Source organism: Rutilus rutilus, assembly GCF_951802725.1.
Source record: "Rutilus rutilus genome assembly, chromosome: 7".
In the NCBI taxonomy this organism is placed as follows: Eukaryota; Metazoa; Chordata; class Actinopteri; order Cypriniformes; family Leuciscidae; genus Rutilus; species Rutilus rutilus.
Genome location: NC_140221.1, coordinates 13,879,580 through 13,898,544, shown reverse-complemented (window position 1 = coordinate 13,898,544; position 18,965 = coordinate 13,879,580). Strand labels below are relative to the sequence as shown.

General features: G+C 37.2%; 1 protein-coding gene across 4 annotated transcripts in view; it reads right to left on the bottom strand.

Annotated features, from left to right (window-relative positions):
* The window catches only part of abr (ABR activator of RhoGEF and GTPase), a 331,053-nt gene that overhangs the window by 3,054 nt on the left and 309,034 nt on the right, over window positions 1-18,965 (bottom strand). For all 4 annotated transcript variants that reach the window (XM_084412865.1, XM_084412866.1, XM_084412867.1 and 1 more), the window contains 5 exons: window positions 8,912-8,971; window positions 8,694-8,803; window positions 4,922-5,061; window positions 3,212-3,346; window positions 2,954-3,059 (listed from right to left, as the gene is read on the bottom strand). In XM_084412865.1, the coding sequence (XP_084268991.1) occupies window positions 2,954-3,059; window positions 3,212-3,346; window positions 4,922-5,061; window positions 8,694-8,803; window positions 8,912-8,971 (551 nt within the window). The remainder of the gene's footprint in view (window positions 1-2,953; window positions 3,060-3,211; window positions 3,347-4,921; window positions 5,062-8,693; window positions 8,804-8,911; window positions 8,972-18,965) is intronic.

Here is an 18,965-nt window from a genome sequence, read left to right as displayed (position 1 = left end):
AATCCAGACCTCTCTTAGGTTTGACCTCATGTAGTAAATTTGTTGAATATTGCTGTGTTTAATGCACTGTGATAAGAAGTTTGGGGTCGGTAAGATTCTTTAATGTTTTTGAAATAATTCTCTTATACTCACACAGACTGCATTTACAGTAGGTAGTCAACCATAATGCCTATTCACGATGTTAAATACAACCCAGTCACATGTGACACTTGTTCGCAAAATCACCACCAGGTGGCACAAAGGGACGGTTAAACAACAGAAAAGGTGGATTTTTAGGTGGAACAGAGCTATAGTTTTCTAACACGTGGATTTATTTACTTTGTCAATATTGTGACCAAATTAGTGTGACTAAATTATTTCAATATAAAACGTTCGAAACTACATTTAAGCTAATTAAGCCTAATTCTCTGATGAATTTCAACAGGTCACGCATGCACACAGACCACATCAGTTTCACTGTAATAATGACACACTGAAAGCTATAAGCGGAGCACTGATGTGCATCTTCAAACTGTTAAACACACCAAACCACAACACATTATAGCGATATACAATCTATCCATGCTGAGCAAGACTCCACGAGTCCTTTTCATACACTGTAAAACTCTTGACATGAGGATTCACTGTGTAAGTCAGGACTGATCTGTGCAATGACATCATGTGACCAGATGTAGGAGGCCAGCGTGATGTGGGCCTTACTGCTCTCTGACTCTGAGGAGAGTAGAGTTGGGCCACACTACAAGCGTACCGCACCCAAGCCCAACTGAATCGCGAACCGCGCCTGTGCGGAGTGATCACACTAGTCAAACGAACCAGAATTTGGGGGTCAAACGTGCTTGGGCACGGTTCAGGACACCCTGAAATGTTCTTGCGTGACTTCTCTTTGTTTTTAGTCAGCCTCAGATGCTCCTAATAGATATGGGGGATTGGGAGGGATAGTGTAGGACAATCCAAAGGTGTAAAAAAGTGTCGGATAGCCAGCCTGATGATGTGTTTTAACTTACAGAGCAGGCAAAGGCAAAGTTCGTTTCAGGATAAATGCCTCATTGTATCCAATCTTATTAAGCGTTTCAATTGGTTTTGTAGGGCTTAGAATGTTTCAGCCGTGTGTTATGATTGTCAACAATCTGGCATTACCTAACATGAACTGTTGAGGAACGTGGGCTTAAAAGCCCAGGAACAAAGGCTAAATCATTTGTTACAGTTTGTTTTTGTAATTGGTGTGGATGATACGCAGCGGGATATACAGTATAATTATATACAATATAATATTAAGTGTTTCTTTCTTCCCTGAAACATTTCATTTCAGTACCTACACGAGAGAGGGAGCACGTCAGCGAAGGAGACAAAGAAACGTGCTGAAAGAGATTCAGCGTGTCTGAGAGAGGCAAAGAAAAACTTCTGCTCTAAATTAATGCTGTCAGACAATTTTATTAATCTATTGCTGTCGGCAAACATCGTTGAAGGGGAAATATTTTAAATGTTGTTGTCATTAAGTATCAATTAAAAATAAACAGAGCTTACTAAAAAATGACATACCATTGTATGTCAATACAATTATTTATTGTACAAATAATAAATACAAATTTATTTATTTATTCAACTTTATTCATTAATAAAGCTTCGGAAAGCGTTTCGAATCAATAAATGAATATATTTTTATTTGTGACAAATATTAAATTAGAGACAAAATAATGATGTAGTTCCAAGAGCCTGAACCTCGAGCCTCGGACTCGAACTCAGATCGCCTGTGGCATGGCTGTGGTACATGATATTACATGATATATAGCGCTGCCCACAATGCTATTGCCTTATCACTGTTAATACTTCCATGCAAAGACTAATCATGTAGCCTATTTGAAAACTACGCTATCACTCTTAATACTCCAAATGTGTAGCCTATATAATTCACATTTCTATAGTTTTTTTATTTTATTACAAGGAGAAAATAACATAATACATATTAAGAATATTTTTTTATAAAACGGGGTTTAAGTACCCTGCCATTAGTACTTAGTCTATGAAAAAGTAAACAAAATTTTGACATTTAGGCTACTGTTCTGTTTGAATTCATTCTAAACAGCAAATGCGTACATTGGTTTTTGATTACTACATTTGGTTATGTGTATGTAATTTAAAAAAAATCTTATTGATAGTATTTATTTTTTTAAATCTCCAAATGACTGCTACTCGCAAAAACGAACTGTGAATCGTCCACTCCATAACATGTGAAAATCTATGGCTATAGTGCCTGTTAGCGGTCAAGAACAGAAATGCATTTCCCGCCGCAACCACGGCAGTACCCGTGGCGGCCAAAAAAGCATTCTGGTTGAGTATCATCTGTATTTGTTAAAAACAGTAATATTGTGTGACCGTGGACCACAAATATAATAAGTATGACCGTGGACCACAAAACCAGTCACATGGGTACATTTTTTTAAACTGAGATTTATACATCATCTGAAAGCTGAATAAATAAGCTTTTTTAGGATAGGACAATATTTGGCTGGGATACAACTATTTGAAAATCTGGAAACTGAGGGTGCAAAAAATTCGAAACATTGAGAATATCGCCTTTAAAGTTCTACATTCATGTTTGCGATGTGCTGCATTCACTCACAAAAATGAAAGTTCTATATATTTACGGTAGAAAATTTACTAAATATCTTCATGGACCATGATCTTTACTTAATATCCTAATGATTTTTGGCATAAAAGAAAAATCTATAATTTTGACCCATACAATGTATTGTTGGCTATTGCCACAAATATACCCGTGCTACTTGTGACTGGTTTTGTGATCCAGGGTCACAAATATTATTACAATAAAAAAAAAAAATGTTTCTCTATTTTACTATGTTTTGTGGTGCCAAAGCTGTAATTCAGTGTCACTTCAGAAATCATTCTAATATGCTTATTTGCTGCTCAAGAAACACTGTATGTGCGCTCTTACCTCTTCAGGTGTTCCAGTAGGGAGAGGAAAGTGATGAGATTTGGGTCTGGTAGTGACCGCAGCAGATGCATCATGCAGTTTTCTTTTGCTGCAGGATCTGATAGAGCTGTGAAGAAGAGGAGTGTGATGATGTTATTACACCTCAATCATATGCATTCGAAATGACCCTATTTGCTACATATCACACTGTAATTATGTTTTAATACTCTTAAGATGTTGAAACAATAAATGTGAAAGATCAAAGATGAAAAGTCATACCAATGCCCTCCATGAAGGCCGGGTACAGCCGGTCTGTGAGAAGAGGTTCTGGCAGCTCTCTGAAATACAATTTCAGTGTCCCTGCTATAGCATTAATGTCCATATCACTTAACATCATCAGGATATCTTTGGTATCTGAGAGAGAGAGAGAGAGAGAGAGAGAGAGAGAGAGAGAGAGAGAGAGAGAGAGAGAGAGAGAGAGAGAGAGAGAGAGAGAGAGAGAGAGAGAGAGAGAGGGAGGGAGTAAATGATTTGCGCCACCATAACAAATGCAGGCTGAGTAATAAGCTCCTGCCATGACATATGACATAATAGTGAGTAACACATGTATGTTAGCTGAAGGTACAGCTCTGGATACTTCCTGCAGACTCTGTGTGTGTTTATTGAGCCAGCTGACAGCTGGAGGGGGTCAGACCTCTGCATGGCCTTTCCCACAACACTGTTGCTGCTTTTAGACTCAATACACAGACCTCAAAAAACCGAAGAGAGAGTAAACAGAAACCAAAAAGAGACTGATGGGAAATCATCAAGAAAAGTCAAAGCAAATGGAGAAAAATAAGGGAAGGGATCTGTTTTTTTGGACCAGATTAAAAGCCACTCTGTGCGATGCTGATGAAAACTGCCATGCCATCCCCACCCAGAACCAATCAGATTGCAAGATACCACCATATCCACATTACAAAATAAAAAATTAAAGTCCTCCTGTAGTCAATAGTTTTTGTCAAATTCTATTGAAAAGAATTTCTTCATGCCTTAAAATAACTTGAATGTAACTCTTCACCCTTGATTCATTTAGTATACATGGATCCACGAATATGCATATTAGTCCCCGCCTCCACTCAATCACACAAGCTCAGAATACCTGATTCACTCTGTCATATTTACTGTAGTAAACTCTACACAATAGCAAGTGGAAATACTGGTTTAATTCAGCCATGCATGTTTGAACCAGAAACTGATTCAGAAGAAGTGGAAGAGCGAATTATTGCATTTTATGTATCGCTCTCTATAACGTCGGACACATAACGTTAATTGATATGATTAGCATTTGGCTTGACTACATTAACAAACAGTTAATAATGTGTTGCTAATTTTACACAAACCATATTCCCATTCGCCATCTCAGTGTCAGACAGCTGCATTCTAAAAATCAACATCCTAAGAAACACTTTGAACAACTTAAAATATATAGTTCATCATAACATCGTAATATAGATTATATACATACAATTCACCCGCTATATTGCCAAATGTACCAGGAGAATCTGGCTTCTCTTGAAACCCCCTTGCCTCGCAGCAGAGTTAATGATGCTAAAGCCCGCCCCGCATGTTGACGGGATTGGTAACGTTTGTGACGGTATGAGGCTGTCTTTGAGACTGTCTTTGGTAAACTGCAGTCTTAAGAAGAAAGTACACAGCAATGGTGTTGATTGATGAATTTGCACGTGGTTTGTGCTTATACATGCTGCTTTCCTGTAGCTCAAACAGTAAAGCGTTGGTGCTTGCAACTCCAAAGTCATGGGTTCGATTCCCAGGGAAAGCAAGAACTGAGAACTGATAAGAATGTAAAATATGTACCTTGAAAACACCCCATAGACATAAAGAACATTAAAAACTAGATTTTAAGGCTCATTTTGTACTTCTGCATATATAGTAGTTGTCATATCCTAGTTTGAGCGTGTGAAGTGTGATTGGCTAAGAGTCTCTTACTGGCATCAAACGCAGCTTTGAGAGCCTGGATGTCTGTGGCCACTCCAGAGATCCTGTAAATGCCAACTTCATCAATACCTCTCTTCTCCACCTCCTCAATGCACTGCCGCACAATGTAAGGCACCTTGGATCGTTCGCGCCTGTGGAACAACAACAGGCAAAATCAATGTACATGATGTAAACAATCTAAACATACAGAGAACAACTGTGCAGGCTTTTTTTATGAATGACGTCCATATGCTAAATATTGCTGTTCAGCAGGGCTGGACTGGGGATAAAATTCAGCCCTGGACAAATCCAGCCCATCTGGCCCACAAGTAGTAACATAGTTACACATAGTAATGTGAATGTTTTGCTGGGTTATAGGGCCTTAAATTGGAGTAAATAAATGAATAAATAAAAAAGAACAGAAACAAATAATGATAAATATTACTGAATACATGGTAAATGCAGTTAACAAACTTAATATTGCATTTTTGTCACATAGAAATTACCTTGACTGTAAAACATTGATTTTGAGCTAGGATGAAGTAAATTTACTGCTATTAAATTCTGTCATCATTTACTCTCCCTCATGTCATTCCAAACCTGTATGACTTACTTTCTTCCGTGAAACACAAAAGAAAATATTTTGAAGAATGTTGTAACCAAACCATTTTGGTTACCCTTGACTACTAATGTATGGACAAAAACAAACAAACAAACAAACAAACAAACAAACAAACAAACACCCAGACAATCCTCAAATTATCTTCATTTATGCTTCACAGAAGAAAGGAATTCATTCAGGTTTGAAGCGCCGATTCGTCACACTTTTGCATCAGGTAGTGCCACTTCGTCACACTATTGGAGTATTTGCTTTTTGCAGTTTCGTATGCGCTGTAATTTAAAGTGCCCCTATTATGTTTTTTTGAATACTCCCTTTCATGCAGTGTGTAATATAGCTGTCTGTGAATGTAAACGTTCTGCAAAGTTGTAAAGTAGAAAGTGCATGATAAATGAAGTTATTGGGCCCTATTTTAACGATCTAAGCGCATTGTCTAAAGCGCAGGGCACAAGTGCACTTAGGGCGAGTCCGAATCCACTTTTGCTAGTTTAATGACGGGAAAAACTGTCTGCGCGCACTGCGCATGGTCTAAAAGGGTTGTCTCTATTCTCTAAATGAGTAAGGTGTGTGTTTTGGGCGTAACATGAAATAAACCAACCAGAGTCTCATCTCCCATTCCCTTTAAAAGCCATTTGCGCTCGTGCCATGGTAAATTGCTATTTACATGACGGAATTTGCAAGCGTAAAGACTGAACGCATCTCCAGAGCGCAAATGGATCTGCTCGTGCGCAAGGTTAAAGCGCGCAATCAAACCATCTACGGGACAAGCCGGATTCCACCATATCTTTATGTACACAATATTAATCTTTTACATTGTAATCCTTTTAATATTTGGCATGTTTGTGTGCTGCTGTCCCTGTGTGTGTGTAATAAGCAGAGTGTACGCACGTTGTGGACCCGCCTATAGGCGCACATTACTAACACGCTCTTTAAATAAAAAAAAATATTGCGCCATTGACTTTAGACCAGGTTTCAGTTGGTCAATGACTGTCTATTTCAGTTGCCACAAAGTACCATCGAGCCAACAATGCGCCTGAACACACCTCATTTTCAGACCAGCACGCCCATGGGCGCACGAATGGGCGCAAAATGCATTTGCTATTTAAACAAAGTGGCGCAGGACGTGAAAATAATAACTGCGTCAGGCTGAAACTAGCAAAGCACACTTGCGTCACACCTGGCGCTGCTATGGCGCTGTATGATAGGGCCCATTGTCTCCCAAAAGAAAGTATCGACTCTGAACCGCCTTAATGAGTCGTTTATATTTAGAATCCCAATGTGTGACAGTTCTACGTCACTAGAAAATACATTTGCATAATGTCCACGTGTTGTCTGCCCACAAACAACTTGACCAGCCCTCAAACGTCATTTTACTGACGACTGCTTCTCAAATCTCAGAGTTCAACACGGAGTTCAACAGTATCCAGTTTATTTGGACCAGCTTGCTCCTCAGAATCACAACCTGTAAGTATGAATAATTATTGATTTATATATTTTCTACCGGGTGTTCCTGATACGTAGTTTTGTGTTTTATATTGTGTAAGTTTCCGACTAACCAGCTAACTCAAGTTATTACTGTCTTACTGAAATACTTCTGCTAATCAGCTGTGGGCCACTACTACCTAAAAATGTGCAGATTAATGCAGATTGTCTGTCGTTCTTACAACTTTGAGTAAAGATAAAGATAAAATTAGTTTTACAAACGTTTGTTACATCAGTCATTCACGTTAGTGCTCGGCTAACATATGCACTGTTATTGATACAGTTCCCGCATGTGCACCTCAATAAATGAGAAATATACACATCGGTTTGTTGATAGACATGCACTTGTTAATGCTGATAATGAGGAATTACAGTTGCAACATCTGATAATGTACCTCAAACTGAGTAGTGCATCACTGAGAAACACCCTGCTCGAGTCGTCCTTACGATGGTTAGGTTCGAGTTAAATAACTAACATAAACAAATGTTTCATCATTAGACTTATGCTTAGATTGATATGGTAAAATCAACGTAATCGTTACTGTCTTTACAGTGTGTACAATCAGTGAGCTTTAGGAAGCCTCAGGACGGAGCTTAAGTTTAATTATGGTAATGGGCGTTTTAGTTTCTGAAATACGCTGTAAGCAGTAGACCAATCACTACAGACTGGGCCATCTGGCCAATCAGAGCAGCCCGTGAAAAGGAGGGATTAGAGAGATTTATTCATCCATCGAGTCGTTTGAGAATCACTGAAAAATGTGGTGATATGCAATGCATATTATGAATAAAAGAAAATGTTTTTTGACCTTTGATGCATGTAAACCTGTTGTAGGAGACCTCCAAAACAAAATTAGGAGCCTCTAAAATAGCATAATAGGGGCACTTTACAAACCGCACCTAATATGGGGGATATCTCCCTCGCTTTGGCGATGGGCCCACTACTCGACCGGCCCACCGGGAAAGTTTTGGTGCTCCCGATGGCCAGTATGCCTGCAGTTCAGTAAGGCTAAACTACTGTACCATAAAAAGCCACTTCTGCCTTTTTTATGTCATTTTTTACTTTTATGTAGTATATTTTGAATGAAGTTGCGATTAAACTGAAGTAACAACAAATCTTTTTTTGTCCAAATTGTGACATGCATCCGAGCGTTATGGATTACCACAAAAAAAAAGAAAAGAAAAAAAGACAGGGTGGGTCTTGGTTCTATCTATCTGTTGTTGACTGTATTTTGAAATCCGGGTCTCTACAAAAATGAAGTCAGATCTTGCAGGGTTGAAGTTTAAGTGCACTAATAATTGGAGAAGTCCTGCTTACGTCACCAAAGAGAAGTCTGTCATTTTCACAGAAAGGTCCAGTTATTACATTTTTATAAAAAAAAAACTAAAATAAAACAAATGTACAGACAAATCACTCACAATGAGATCAACACCATTCATTTAGAAAACAGATAGGGTGAATTTTCATTTCATTCTGACTTTAAAGGTGATGATACAACTTTTTTTTAGCAATGTTGCCAGGAAAATTGTTGCTTTGGCACTTTCCCATTGAGTTTGGGCAACAAATGTTCTATCTGGATACTTTAGATCGGTCATGGGCCCTGTTGTCTCACCTGGTTACCTGTTGACGGCAACATTGCCATTGACAACATGTATCATCACCTTAAAGCTTGGCATTTCACTCACTTTGTTACCACGCTGATTTTGACCCCAAACACACCACTCTGTTTCTTTGATGGTGTCCGCTTCAAACTTAAGTCCCGACTTGTAAACTTCATGGAAAACTCCACTTTAATCTAAGAAGGAATGAGTAATGAGATAAATCCCACATAAGTCACAGGAAACTATGTGTAATGCAATAATGCAAAAAGTATCAATATGTTTAATGAGAAATATATTAGTACCCCATTCATTTCTATGACGTCCATATGCCAGTTTTTGGACTGCACGGTCTGTGGGTCCAGCTGTAAAGAGACAAAGAGAAATGAGAGTGAGGATTGCTTCATCATTAAGCACCAAAAATGTTTGATGCAATTATTGCTGCTCAACACAATGGCCTCACAGAATACTGTCATAGGTCAAAGGTTAATGCTGAGGAGACCACAGAGGACCATGAGTGCTGATGGATTATTAAATTAAATGCAAAGTCCACCCAAAAATGAAAAAAACTTTCATCATTTATTCACCCTCATGTTGTTCCACACCTGTATGACTTTCTGTCAATAAAAAAAGAAAAAGAGAAAAAGAAGATATTTTTGAAGATTGTTGGTAACCAAACAGTTTTGGTTCCCATTAATAATAATAATAATAATTCATTACATTTATATAGCGCTTTTCTCGGCACTCAAAGCGCTTTACATAGAAGGGGGAATCTCCTGAACCACCAATGTGCAGCATCCATCTGGATGATGCGACGGCAGCTATACTGCGCCAGAACGCCCACCACACACCAGCTTATTAGTGGAGAGGAGACAGAGTGATGAAGTCAATTAGTGTATATATATATATATATATATATATATATATATATATAGGGATGATTAGTAGGCCATGATGGACAGAGGCCACTGGGCAAATTTGGCCAGGATGCCGGGGTTACACCCCTACTCTTTCGAAAGACATCCTGGGATTTTTTTGTGACCACAGAGAGTCAGGACCTCGGTTTAACGTTTCATCCGAAGGACGGTCTTCTTTTGTGTTCATCAGAAGAAAGAAATTCATTCAGGTTTTGAATGACACGAAGGTGAGAAAATGATGAAAGTGTTTTCATTTTTGGGTGGACTATCCCTTTAAGGTCGGTGAAAGAAATCAGAAAAATATTTTAACAATGAATACCAATAAATCACCTCCTAAGGGAAACTGTCCCGAGGCTCAGACAGCCCCAATTTTTTGTCTTTCAGGACAAATGTAGTTTATCAGGGAATGAGGGTATTTCAGGTTTACACACTTTTGAGAGATATATCAGTAAACATCTGCACTGTCAAAATTCTAATGTATTTATTTGTATAGCAGTTTTCACAATACACATTGTTTAAAGCAGCTTTCCAGAAAATCATGATGTTAATGTTTATAATAACTTAATATCTTCATGCCTTGTAGTTGCATTTAGAAGTAGTCCATTTCTATACCCATACTCTTCAGGAAACCATTTTAAACCAACAACAGAGCCTTATTTTTTCCTAATCTATTTCCTCTCTCTCTTTCTTTAAGGGTTTTTTATTTATTTATTTTTGATAAAGAAAAATCATCTAAAATTTCCCAGGCAGTCCTTACTATAAAAAAAACCCTGGGAAACGGACAGTAGTTTTTCCCCTAGTTATAATATATCCAGACCGTAAATGTGATAAAGTTAACTCTACTACACTGCTGAATAAGAGTCCAGCATGGATGAATCAAACCTGAACACTCTATAATGAACACGGTCTTCACAGTAACACAGCACTATAAACACAATATGAATCATCAAAGCAAGAAATAAGAGTCACTACCGCAATAAACTTGTAACAGTCACAAAATGGTTATATTACGAGATTAAGCCATTAATGTCATATATTCCAGAGTGTGTTTACTATTACGCATAATTCACAAGAACTCACACTACGATATTTAGGTGCTTTACTGTCCTGTGAACATATAGGGAGAACTACTCTGGGCAAAATCTGTGCTGTTTCCATTAACAAACAATTCTCTGAGGAGAAGAAACTTAGTCACTCTCTCTCTCTTTCTCTCTCTCTCTCTCTCTCACACAAACACACAGCTCTTCCACACAAGTTTCCCAAGCTACATGCCACAGACAAGATGGATGATGGGAAGAGCTCTTTAGGGAAGAACCTCCCAACTCTTAAACTAATCTGTCAATCAAGCACAAAAGTGAAAGTCACAATAATAAACAACCTGACAGTCTTGACCATGTCTCAAACCAGTTCTCTACCACTGATCACTGTTATAAATCGCATTGCATTTAATTAAACTTCACTAACAATCAACATGAAGTAAGAACATAAGGGAACACAAATAGCACAAATGCTGACAAAACTCCCATAAATGAAAAGTTTTAAGAAAACATTCCTTAGGTTGAATAGCTTTTTATGAGAATGTCTAATAAAGTCTGTCAAGCACATAAAACTGCATTAGCTTGTATCACTAAAATCAATTCTCTCAATGCAATTAGTGGGCAATCATCATTACTGATGCTGTTTATATACACATATTAGGGCTATAATGAGATTCTTATTGGATATTTATGGAATGTTGGAGCCTTGTCCTACTAAACCAATATGAAATGTATACACAAATTAAATTAGCAGGGTAATAAATGGATAGCTTGAGACCAACAGTGGCAACATAGATTATCTATTAACACAGCTAACTCAAATTATCTCATATTTTAGAGACATATTGACCATGACACACAATCATGATGGTCTGCATGGATCCTCTCCTCTCTGATATCATTCCCTGTTACTCATTTATTTATTTTACCCAGTAAATTTCTGCACTACATCCATTTGATTTGATGGACAAAAGTTAGAAAATTCTCAAAAAAAGTAATTATTTGAATTCGTTTTTTAAATTTTTTTTATAAAATGTCGAAATGTTTTGTTTTATTCATTTAGAAATTAAAAACATGTTCATCATAGAGGAGGTGTATTCAAAACCCTGAATAAACTGCATTTTAAGTATATTTTTATAATAACTTAATATATCAGGACAAAAAGGTGAGAGTCATCTCACTGACCCACTGATAAACACTTCAGTTACATGCCGATGTCAACCTGCTTCATGAACTTAATGAACATAACCATATTTATCACTCCAAACATTTCTGAAAGCCGTATTCTTCTGTGAATGTAGCCTCTTAGCACCCAAATTCACATGCTACACATGACCTTATTTGAGCCTTTCTCTAACCTTCTGGCATCTCCTACAGTACTTTATTAAAAATACATGGAATAAAATGTTCCATGATATGTCTAGAAAAAAATTTAATACAGCTAAACGGCTTATCAAAGACTCGCCTCATCTTCCCAAGTGCTTTCCTCCAAACTCTTACTAAAGGTCCCGGGGGATCACCACACCAACACCACTTTTCACTTTCCTCTGGGAAATTTTGGGATGAAAGAGTCCAAGCTGAATATCTATGCTATGGGATTATTTCAACAGCATACACAATTGATTCCCTATAAACCAGCCTGGATACCAAGATGGAGGTGGGGTGAAGGTCAGAGTGGAAACTTTTGTTCTCATCACTCTCTCACAACTATCTTCAAGATAATACACCAGTCAGTAGTATCTTCAATGTCCTCATTTAATCGCTCAGGGATTATACATACAAAACAAAGATGGGAGCTTCTTTGCTCTGAATTGGTTTAAATTTAAGACAGACCTGTGCTGACATGAACATGAGGTTTATGTTTCCTGATCATTGAGTTTCTGAGGAGCTCTGGTCCATCACAACCTCGAACAATCCCTCTAATATCAGCCACATGGAGATTTATCTTGAATATGGGAGTGATTACAGAAATTTACGGTAAGAAAAAAAGGTAAAACATTATTTAACAGTGGTCTTGTTACGTTACACATACTTATTATAGTACTAATAGTAAAGTATGCATAATTACAAGGAACTAACTATAAACCAAACCCTAAACCTAATCCTACAGTAAGTACATGTTTTGAATTAATATGACTTTTTATTTATATAATTACACTGTAACAAGAACAAAAAAAAAAAAACAAAAAAAAATTGTAACCAAAAAAAGTACTGTGGTAGGTACAGTGATGGTATCAGAAGAGAACACCATATTTACATTATTTAAAATGATGATGGTAATGGCAATGGTGCAAACATCCAAGGTACCTACATGATCCATGTGCAAAACAACATGGAATTACCATGGTAAATGTCCAGAAAACATAGTATCATCAAGATAAATATAAAAAGAACAATACCATAGTGCATGTCCAAAAACATGATATTACCACAGGACATACAGTAAACATGATATTACCGTAGTAAATATCCAGCAACCATAGTATTACCAAAAAATAAATATAAAAACAACATTATAACAACTAGTATAGAGCGCATAGACTGAACTTTGGAGATACAGATCCCCATTCTGTTCTCTTCTTTCCTCTCGTTCTCTCTCATTCAGCGTGTCCCTCCCCCTGCCCACCCTTTGTCCCTCTGTACTGCCAGCCTGCTGCTGTACAGAGCAGGAACACAGTGTTCTCTGAGCGGCTCCTCTCTGCTCTCTCTACACTCAAAGAGACTCTGCACGGAGTCAAAGAACAAACAGAGAACAAAGGGAGGAAGATCATGATATCAGTTCATTTGTTACAAATAAAGCAGGTGCATGCTGCACACACAAGGCCTTGTTAAGATTGCTATAAAGCCTCACTACTCCTCTGATTACATACGTGTATATATACTATTCCTCAGTGTAAAGCCACACACACTGGTTTTAGCTTTGAGAAGAGCGGCTGACTGACTGACTGCACATGGTTTAGCAAACTACTGACCTCACTGGCCAATTATGCTGCTCTCTCTAGAATAGAAAGAGAATTCTTTAAATACATCAACCAGATAGTTTAGGTAATATCTGCAGAAACACAATCAGTCTACCTTCTCAGCTGCAATAACACAACTCTGTTTGATCAAAGTAAAATCAAATATTTAATTCACATTCCTTAAGTAGAGTTTAAAACCCTGTCACCATCCCTTTCTTCTCTTCCATTCCCTATTTCTATTCCTAACAATGAACTGCACAGAGCAATTTTTTTTACACCAAATCAGCATATAAGAATGATTTCTGAAAGATCATGTGACAGTAATGGCTGCTGAAAATCCAGCTTTGCCATCAAAGGAATAAATTACAAATGTAAAATATGTGACCCTGGGTCTCAAAACCAGTCACAAGTCACACTGGTATATTTGTGGCAATAGCCAACAATACATTGTGCGGGTCAAAATTATCGATTTTTCTTTTATGCCAAAAATCATTAGGATATTAAGTCAAGATCATGTTCCATGAAGATATTTTGTAAATTTCCTACCGTAAACATATAAAACATTTATTTTTGTGAGTGAATGCAGCACAATCGCGAACATAAATGGACAACTTTAAAGGCGATTTTCTCAATGTTTCGATTTTTTGGCACCCTCAGATTCCAGATTTTCAAATAGTTGTATCTTGGCCAAATATTGTCATATCCTAACAAATCATACATCAATGGAAAGCTTATTCATTCAGCTTTCAGATGATGCATGAAATGAAATCAGAAAATGTCCAGAATGTAAATGTGGTTTTGTGGTCCAGAGTCACATATATTAAAACAGAAAACAGTTATTTTAAAATGTGATAAATATCACAATATTACTGTTTTTACTGTATTTGTTTATCAAAGAAATGCAGCCTTGGTGAGCATAGGAGACTTCTTTTAAAAACTTTATACACATACATACATACATATACACATATATATATATATATATATTAGGGGTGGCACGGTTCACAAAACCCACGGTTCGGTTCGTATCACGGTTTTAGGTTCTGTACGGTTCTTGTTATTTTTTATTTTAATCTTTAACACTCAGCATATGATATATAGCTTAATTATCTAATTATTAATTTATTTATTTCATAAATGGGGCATGTTTGCAAAACGCAGCTTCTCATTTCCCATTCCAAAGTAATATAGTGAGCGGTCACCGTGAGGAAACTTCCAGTGGCCCTGGAGGTTACATTTAAAGTTGCGGTAAGCAATTTCTGAGAAACGCTGTTCAAAGTGGATCGGCCCGAGCACCACAACACACTTGAAGCAGTAGGGGGCGTATCTACACTCATAATGGGGAAGGAGAGAAAATGAGCTAGAGGGAGATTTGAAGAAAGACTGTAGAAAAAGATGAAAAAGAGATGACAGAGTATCACTGGAAAAAGAAGGGTTATGATCAGGCAAGAGCTTTAAGACCAGCGTTAACACCCTGGGGTCGGCTGTCACGCCGACGTGACCACCTCGCTTTTTTTTCTTAGTGCGAAAGAGACTCAAAATACTGTATGTCAATTTTTGTCATTTTGTGATCATTCAAAACTGTTGTTAAGTGTCTACTTTTATTTGTGTACACTCACAATAGCAACAAAACTTTGTGCTTTTGTAAAATAAAACAAACAAACAGGATGCGCTTTCTGCCATCTCAGTCTCTGTGAAACATGTTTCAAAAATGACCCACGATCTGCATAGCCATTTACATGCTAATCGTCCATGTGAACCACGCTAACCAATAAATGCACCCATCACCTCTAGGGCTGGGTACCGAGTTCGATACTTTTTAGGTACCGACCGAATTGCCTCGATACTATCGAGTATCGAAAAATGACTTGGTGTTCGGTACCAGATTTCGATACCTAAGGGGTTAACTCGTCAACGTCAGTGCTCAAACAAATACGAAAGGCACAACGACACACCTAAAGTCGCTCACGCACATACACGCAAACTCTACACACACGAGACGCGCGGAACTCTACGCACACATACTCATATATACTCATGAGACGCGCGCGCGCACACAAACTGTCCACGCACATACTCATATGAGATGCGAGCACACACACACACACACACACACACACAAACTCGCGCACATACTCAATGAGACGCGAGCACACACACACAAACTCTCTGCGCACATACTCATATGAGACGCGAGCACACACACAATACCCTAAATATGTGGAAAAGTCGATCAAAAGTGTGGCTACATTTCTCCAGGCATCGATGCGATGCAGTATTTGCGGTAAAATAATTTCTGCAATGACCGGTACCACGACAGATATGATGAAGACCTTAACAGTGCACGAGTAAACATAAATCATTTCAAATCGTTTCAAATAAATACTGTTCTTTTGAAATTTGTATTCATCAAAGAATCATGAAAAAAATGATCATAGTTTCCAAAATATTAAGCAGCAAACTGTTTTCATATTTCTGAAGGATCATGTGACACTGAAGTAATGATTTTGAAAATTAAGCTTTGACATCACTGGAATAAATTACAAATTGTAATACTATTTCACAATGTTACAAGTTTTACTGTATTTTTTATCAAACAAATTCAGCTTTGGTGAGCATGAGCTCTTTATAAAAATAAACAAAATTTCCTTTGTGCACTGGCGAAGGAGCATGAGTCAAACTGAAAAAATAAAACCGAAGTTTTTCTGAGGTAATGTGTTATGTAATCTTGTTAAAATGGATTTCATAAAATTGGTATCGAAAAAAAGTATCGTTCAGGAACCGGTATCGAAATCAAGGTATCGGCAGGGGCGATTCTAGGATTTTCATTTTAGGGGGGCTCAGCCCCCAATGAGGGTATGATTTAAAAAAAAAAAAAAGTTAGTTTATGGTTTATGGTGTAATGCTCATTATTAACTAGTTTCATTCATTCATCCAGTAACATGCATATGGCAGGGTTTTATAATCACTGAGGTCCCAAATGTCAGGTGTTTAGGGGGGTTCGGGGGCATGGTCCCCCGAGAAAATTTTGATTTCTCTGATCTACATATGTGCATTTTAAGATGTTTTGAAGGCCAAACAAATGGATAACAATAGCTTTAAAACCATGTGCCGGCAGCTGTTTTTTTTCTCACCTCATCAGCATCACACTCTTTTTCTCTTTGTTTTTATCTTGCTCTGTCTTTTCCCCTCCTAAAGCTGAGCTTTGACTGATATAGGATTTTCATTTTTGTCTGTCAGTGAAGAAAGTAAACATAGGGTCAACTGATAGGTTGATTTATGAATCATTTTCTCAGACAAAGCTACCAGGAAAGCTAGGTAACTAAGTTTATTAAATTCATTCACAATATGTACACATTCATTATTGATCTAGGCCTAATATATGGCCGTAGGCAGGGCTTTATAATCAAAGAGGTCATAAATTTGAAGTTGTTATGGGGTTAAACGTTTTTATTTCTCTGATATGTGCATTTCAAGACGTTTGAAGGCCAAAAAAGTATAAGAAATAGATTTAAAACCTGCCCTCTCCTCATCTCTATTACTCTGTCTTTTTCTCTCAGTCTCCTGATCTGGCCCTGTCTCTTCCCCTCCTAAAGCTGAACTTTTTTAATGTACTGAAGGCTACAAATTGTATTATATTAATTCTCAACATGTACACATTCATTATTAATCTTGTGCCTATGAAAACGGCTTTGTTAATGTTTCTTGTCCCCTCACAATGACATAATTACACGTTATATAGGCCTATTTTCAGCTCAAAATGGCGAAATTAGACAAAAGTTTATTAGTTTTCTAATTATTTTTGTCATTCGTTTAACATTTATGACCTAAAAAACTGTCAAATATAAAATGTTTGGTTTAGCTAACGTTACTTATTCTTAACTCGCACTTGACCGTAAACTGAAGCGTCAGTGTGCTGCTAAAATTCGCGCTCGGATGAGAAACCGAACCGTCCTGTGTTGCTCCCAATCAGGGCCGGCTCTGTAAGTCTGGGGGCCCTAATCAGGATAATTTTGGGGCCCTTCCTTGCAGTGAATAGCCTAATGGAGTATTGCCACCACAAACCAGCAACTGCAATCTAACCCTTACACGTTTCATCTCTACCTCTTTCATGCCCACAATTATTTATTGTTTTATTAAAATTTTATTTTATTAATATTATACTAGTTACAGGTGTTGCTGGAGTCTCGATCTGTGAACTTCTTTTCCCTTTTCCACACTTTAAAAAGAGGAAGAAGTTGGACCAGTAATTTCTTTGCTTCCTTTTAAAGTGATTTAAACATATTCAGTGATTTATACATTGATGTATCAAAGAGATAAACAATTCTACAAAAGATTCTAGTTTGAGTTGGTATTTATATTTTTTATATATTCCAACTACAAAAACACTACTTCAGCGAACAATCATTAACCAAATGTGTATTTAAAATGTTTAGTTATAAAATATATACATAAATCTAATAAAAACTCTAGGTAACACTTTTTAACTAGGCTACATTTTACAGTAAAAAAATAAAATAATTTTAGTGTCATTGTTACACGTTACATGTAGTTCATACAAAAATAATTCTACAGTAAAAACTGCTTAAAATGTGGATTTCGTTAGAGTAGTAGCTCTACTATAATGGGCTTATGTCCACTTTAACGCACACTCCGAGGCTGCCGCGAAACAGCGCCGCGAATTGTGCAGAAAATGCAATAGGCGGCTTTTTGTGCATTGTGTAATGTCAAGTTCAAAAATTCATAACAAAATAATTCTACAGTAAAAACTTCTTAAAATTTGGATTTAATTAGACTAGAGAATCAGCTCTACTATAATGGGCTTATGTCCACTTTAACGCACCCTCCGGCTCCGAGGCTGCCGTGAAATAGCAACGCGAATTGGGCTGAAGGCGCAATAAGCGGTTATTTGTGCATTGTATAATGTCAAGTTCAAAAACTCATAAAAAAATAATTCTACAGTGAAAACTGCTTAAAATTTGGATTTCGTTAGAGTAGTAGCTCTACTATAATGGGATCATGTCCGATTTAACGCACCCTCCAAGGCTGCTGTGAAATAGCACCGCAAATTGTGCAGAAAAATGCAATAGGCGGCTCTTTGTGCATTGTGTAATGTGCCAAGTTCAAAAATTCATGCAAAAATAATTCTACAGTAAAAACTGCTTAAAATTTGGATTTCGTTAGAGTAGTAGCTCTACTATAATGGGATGTTTTTCTTTCTTTTCTCTTGTTCCTTTTTTTTCTGCACCCGATGGATAGACTCGTTTCATTTTTGTGGTCAAATTTCCAAGTCCAGGGAAGACAACGATTTCTATACGGCTGGTTGACAGATTATTACTCGTGACAATAAAACAAAATATATGGATATGAGAATGTGTATACAACATAACTAAATTAACGATCTCATAGGCCTACATATTTTCTAATTTCACTAAACATTTAATT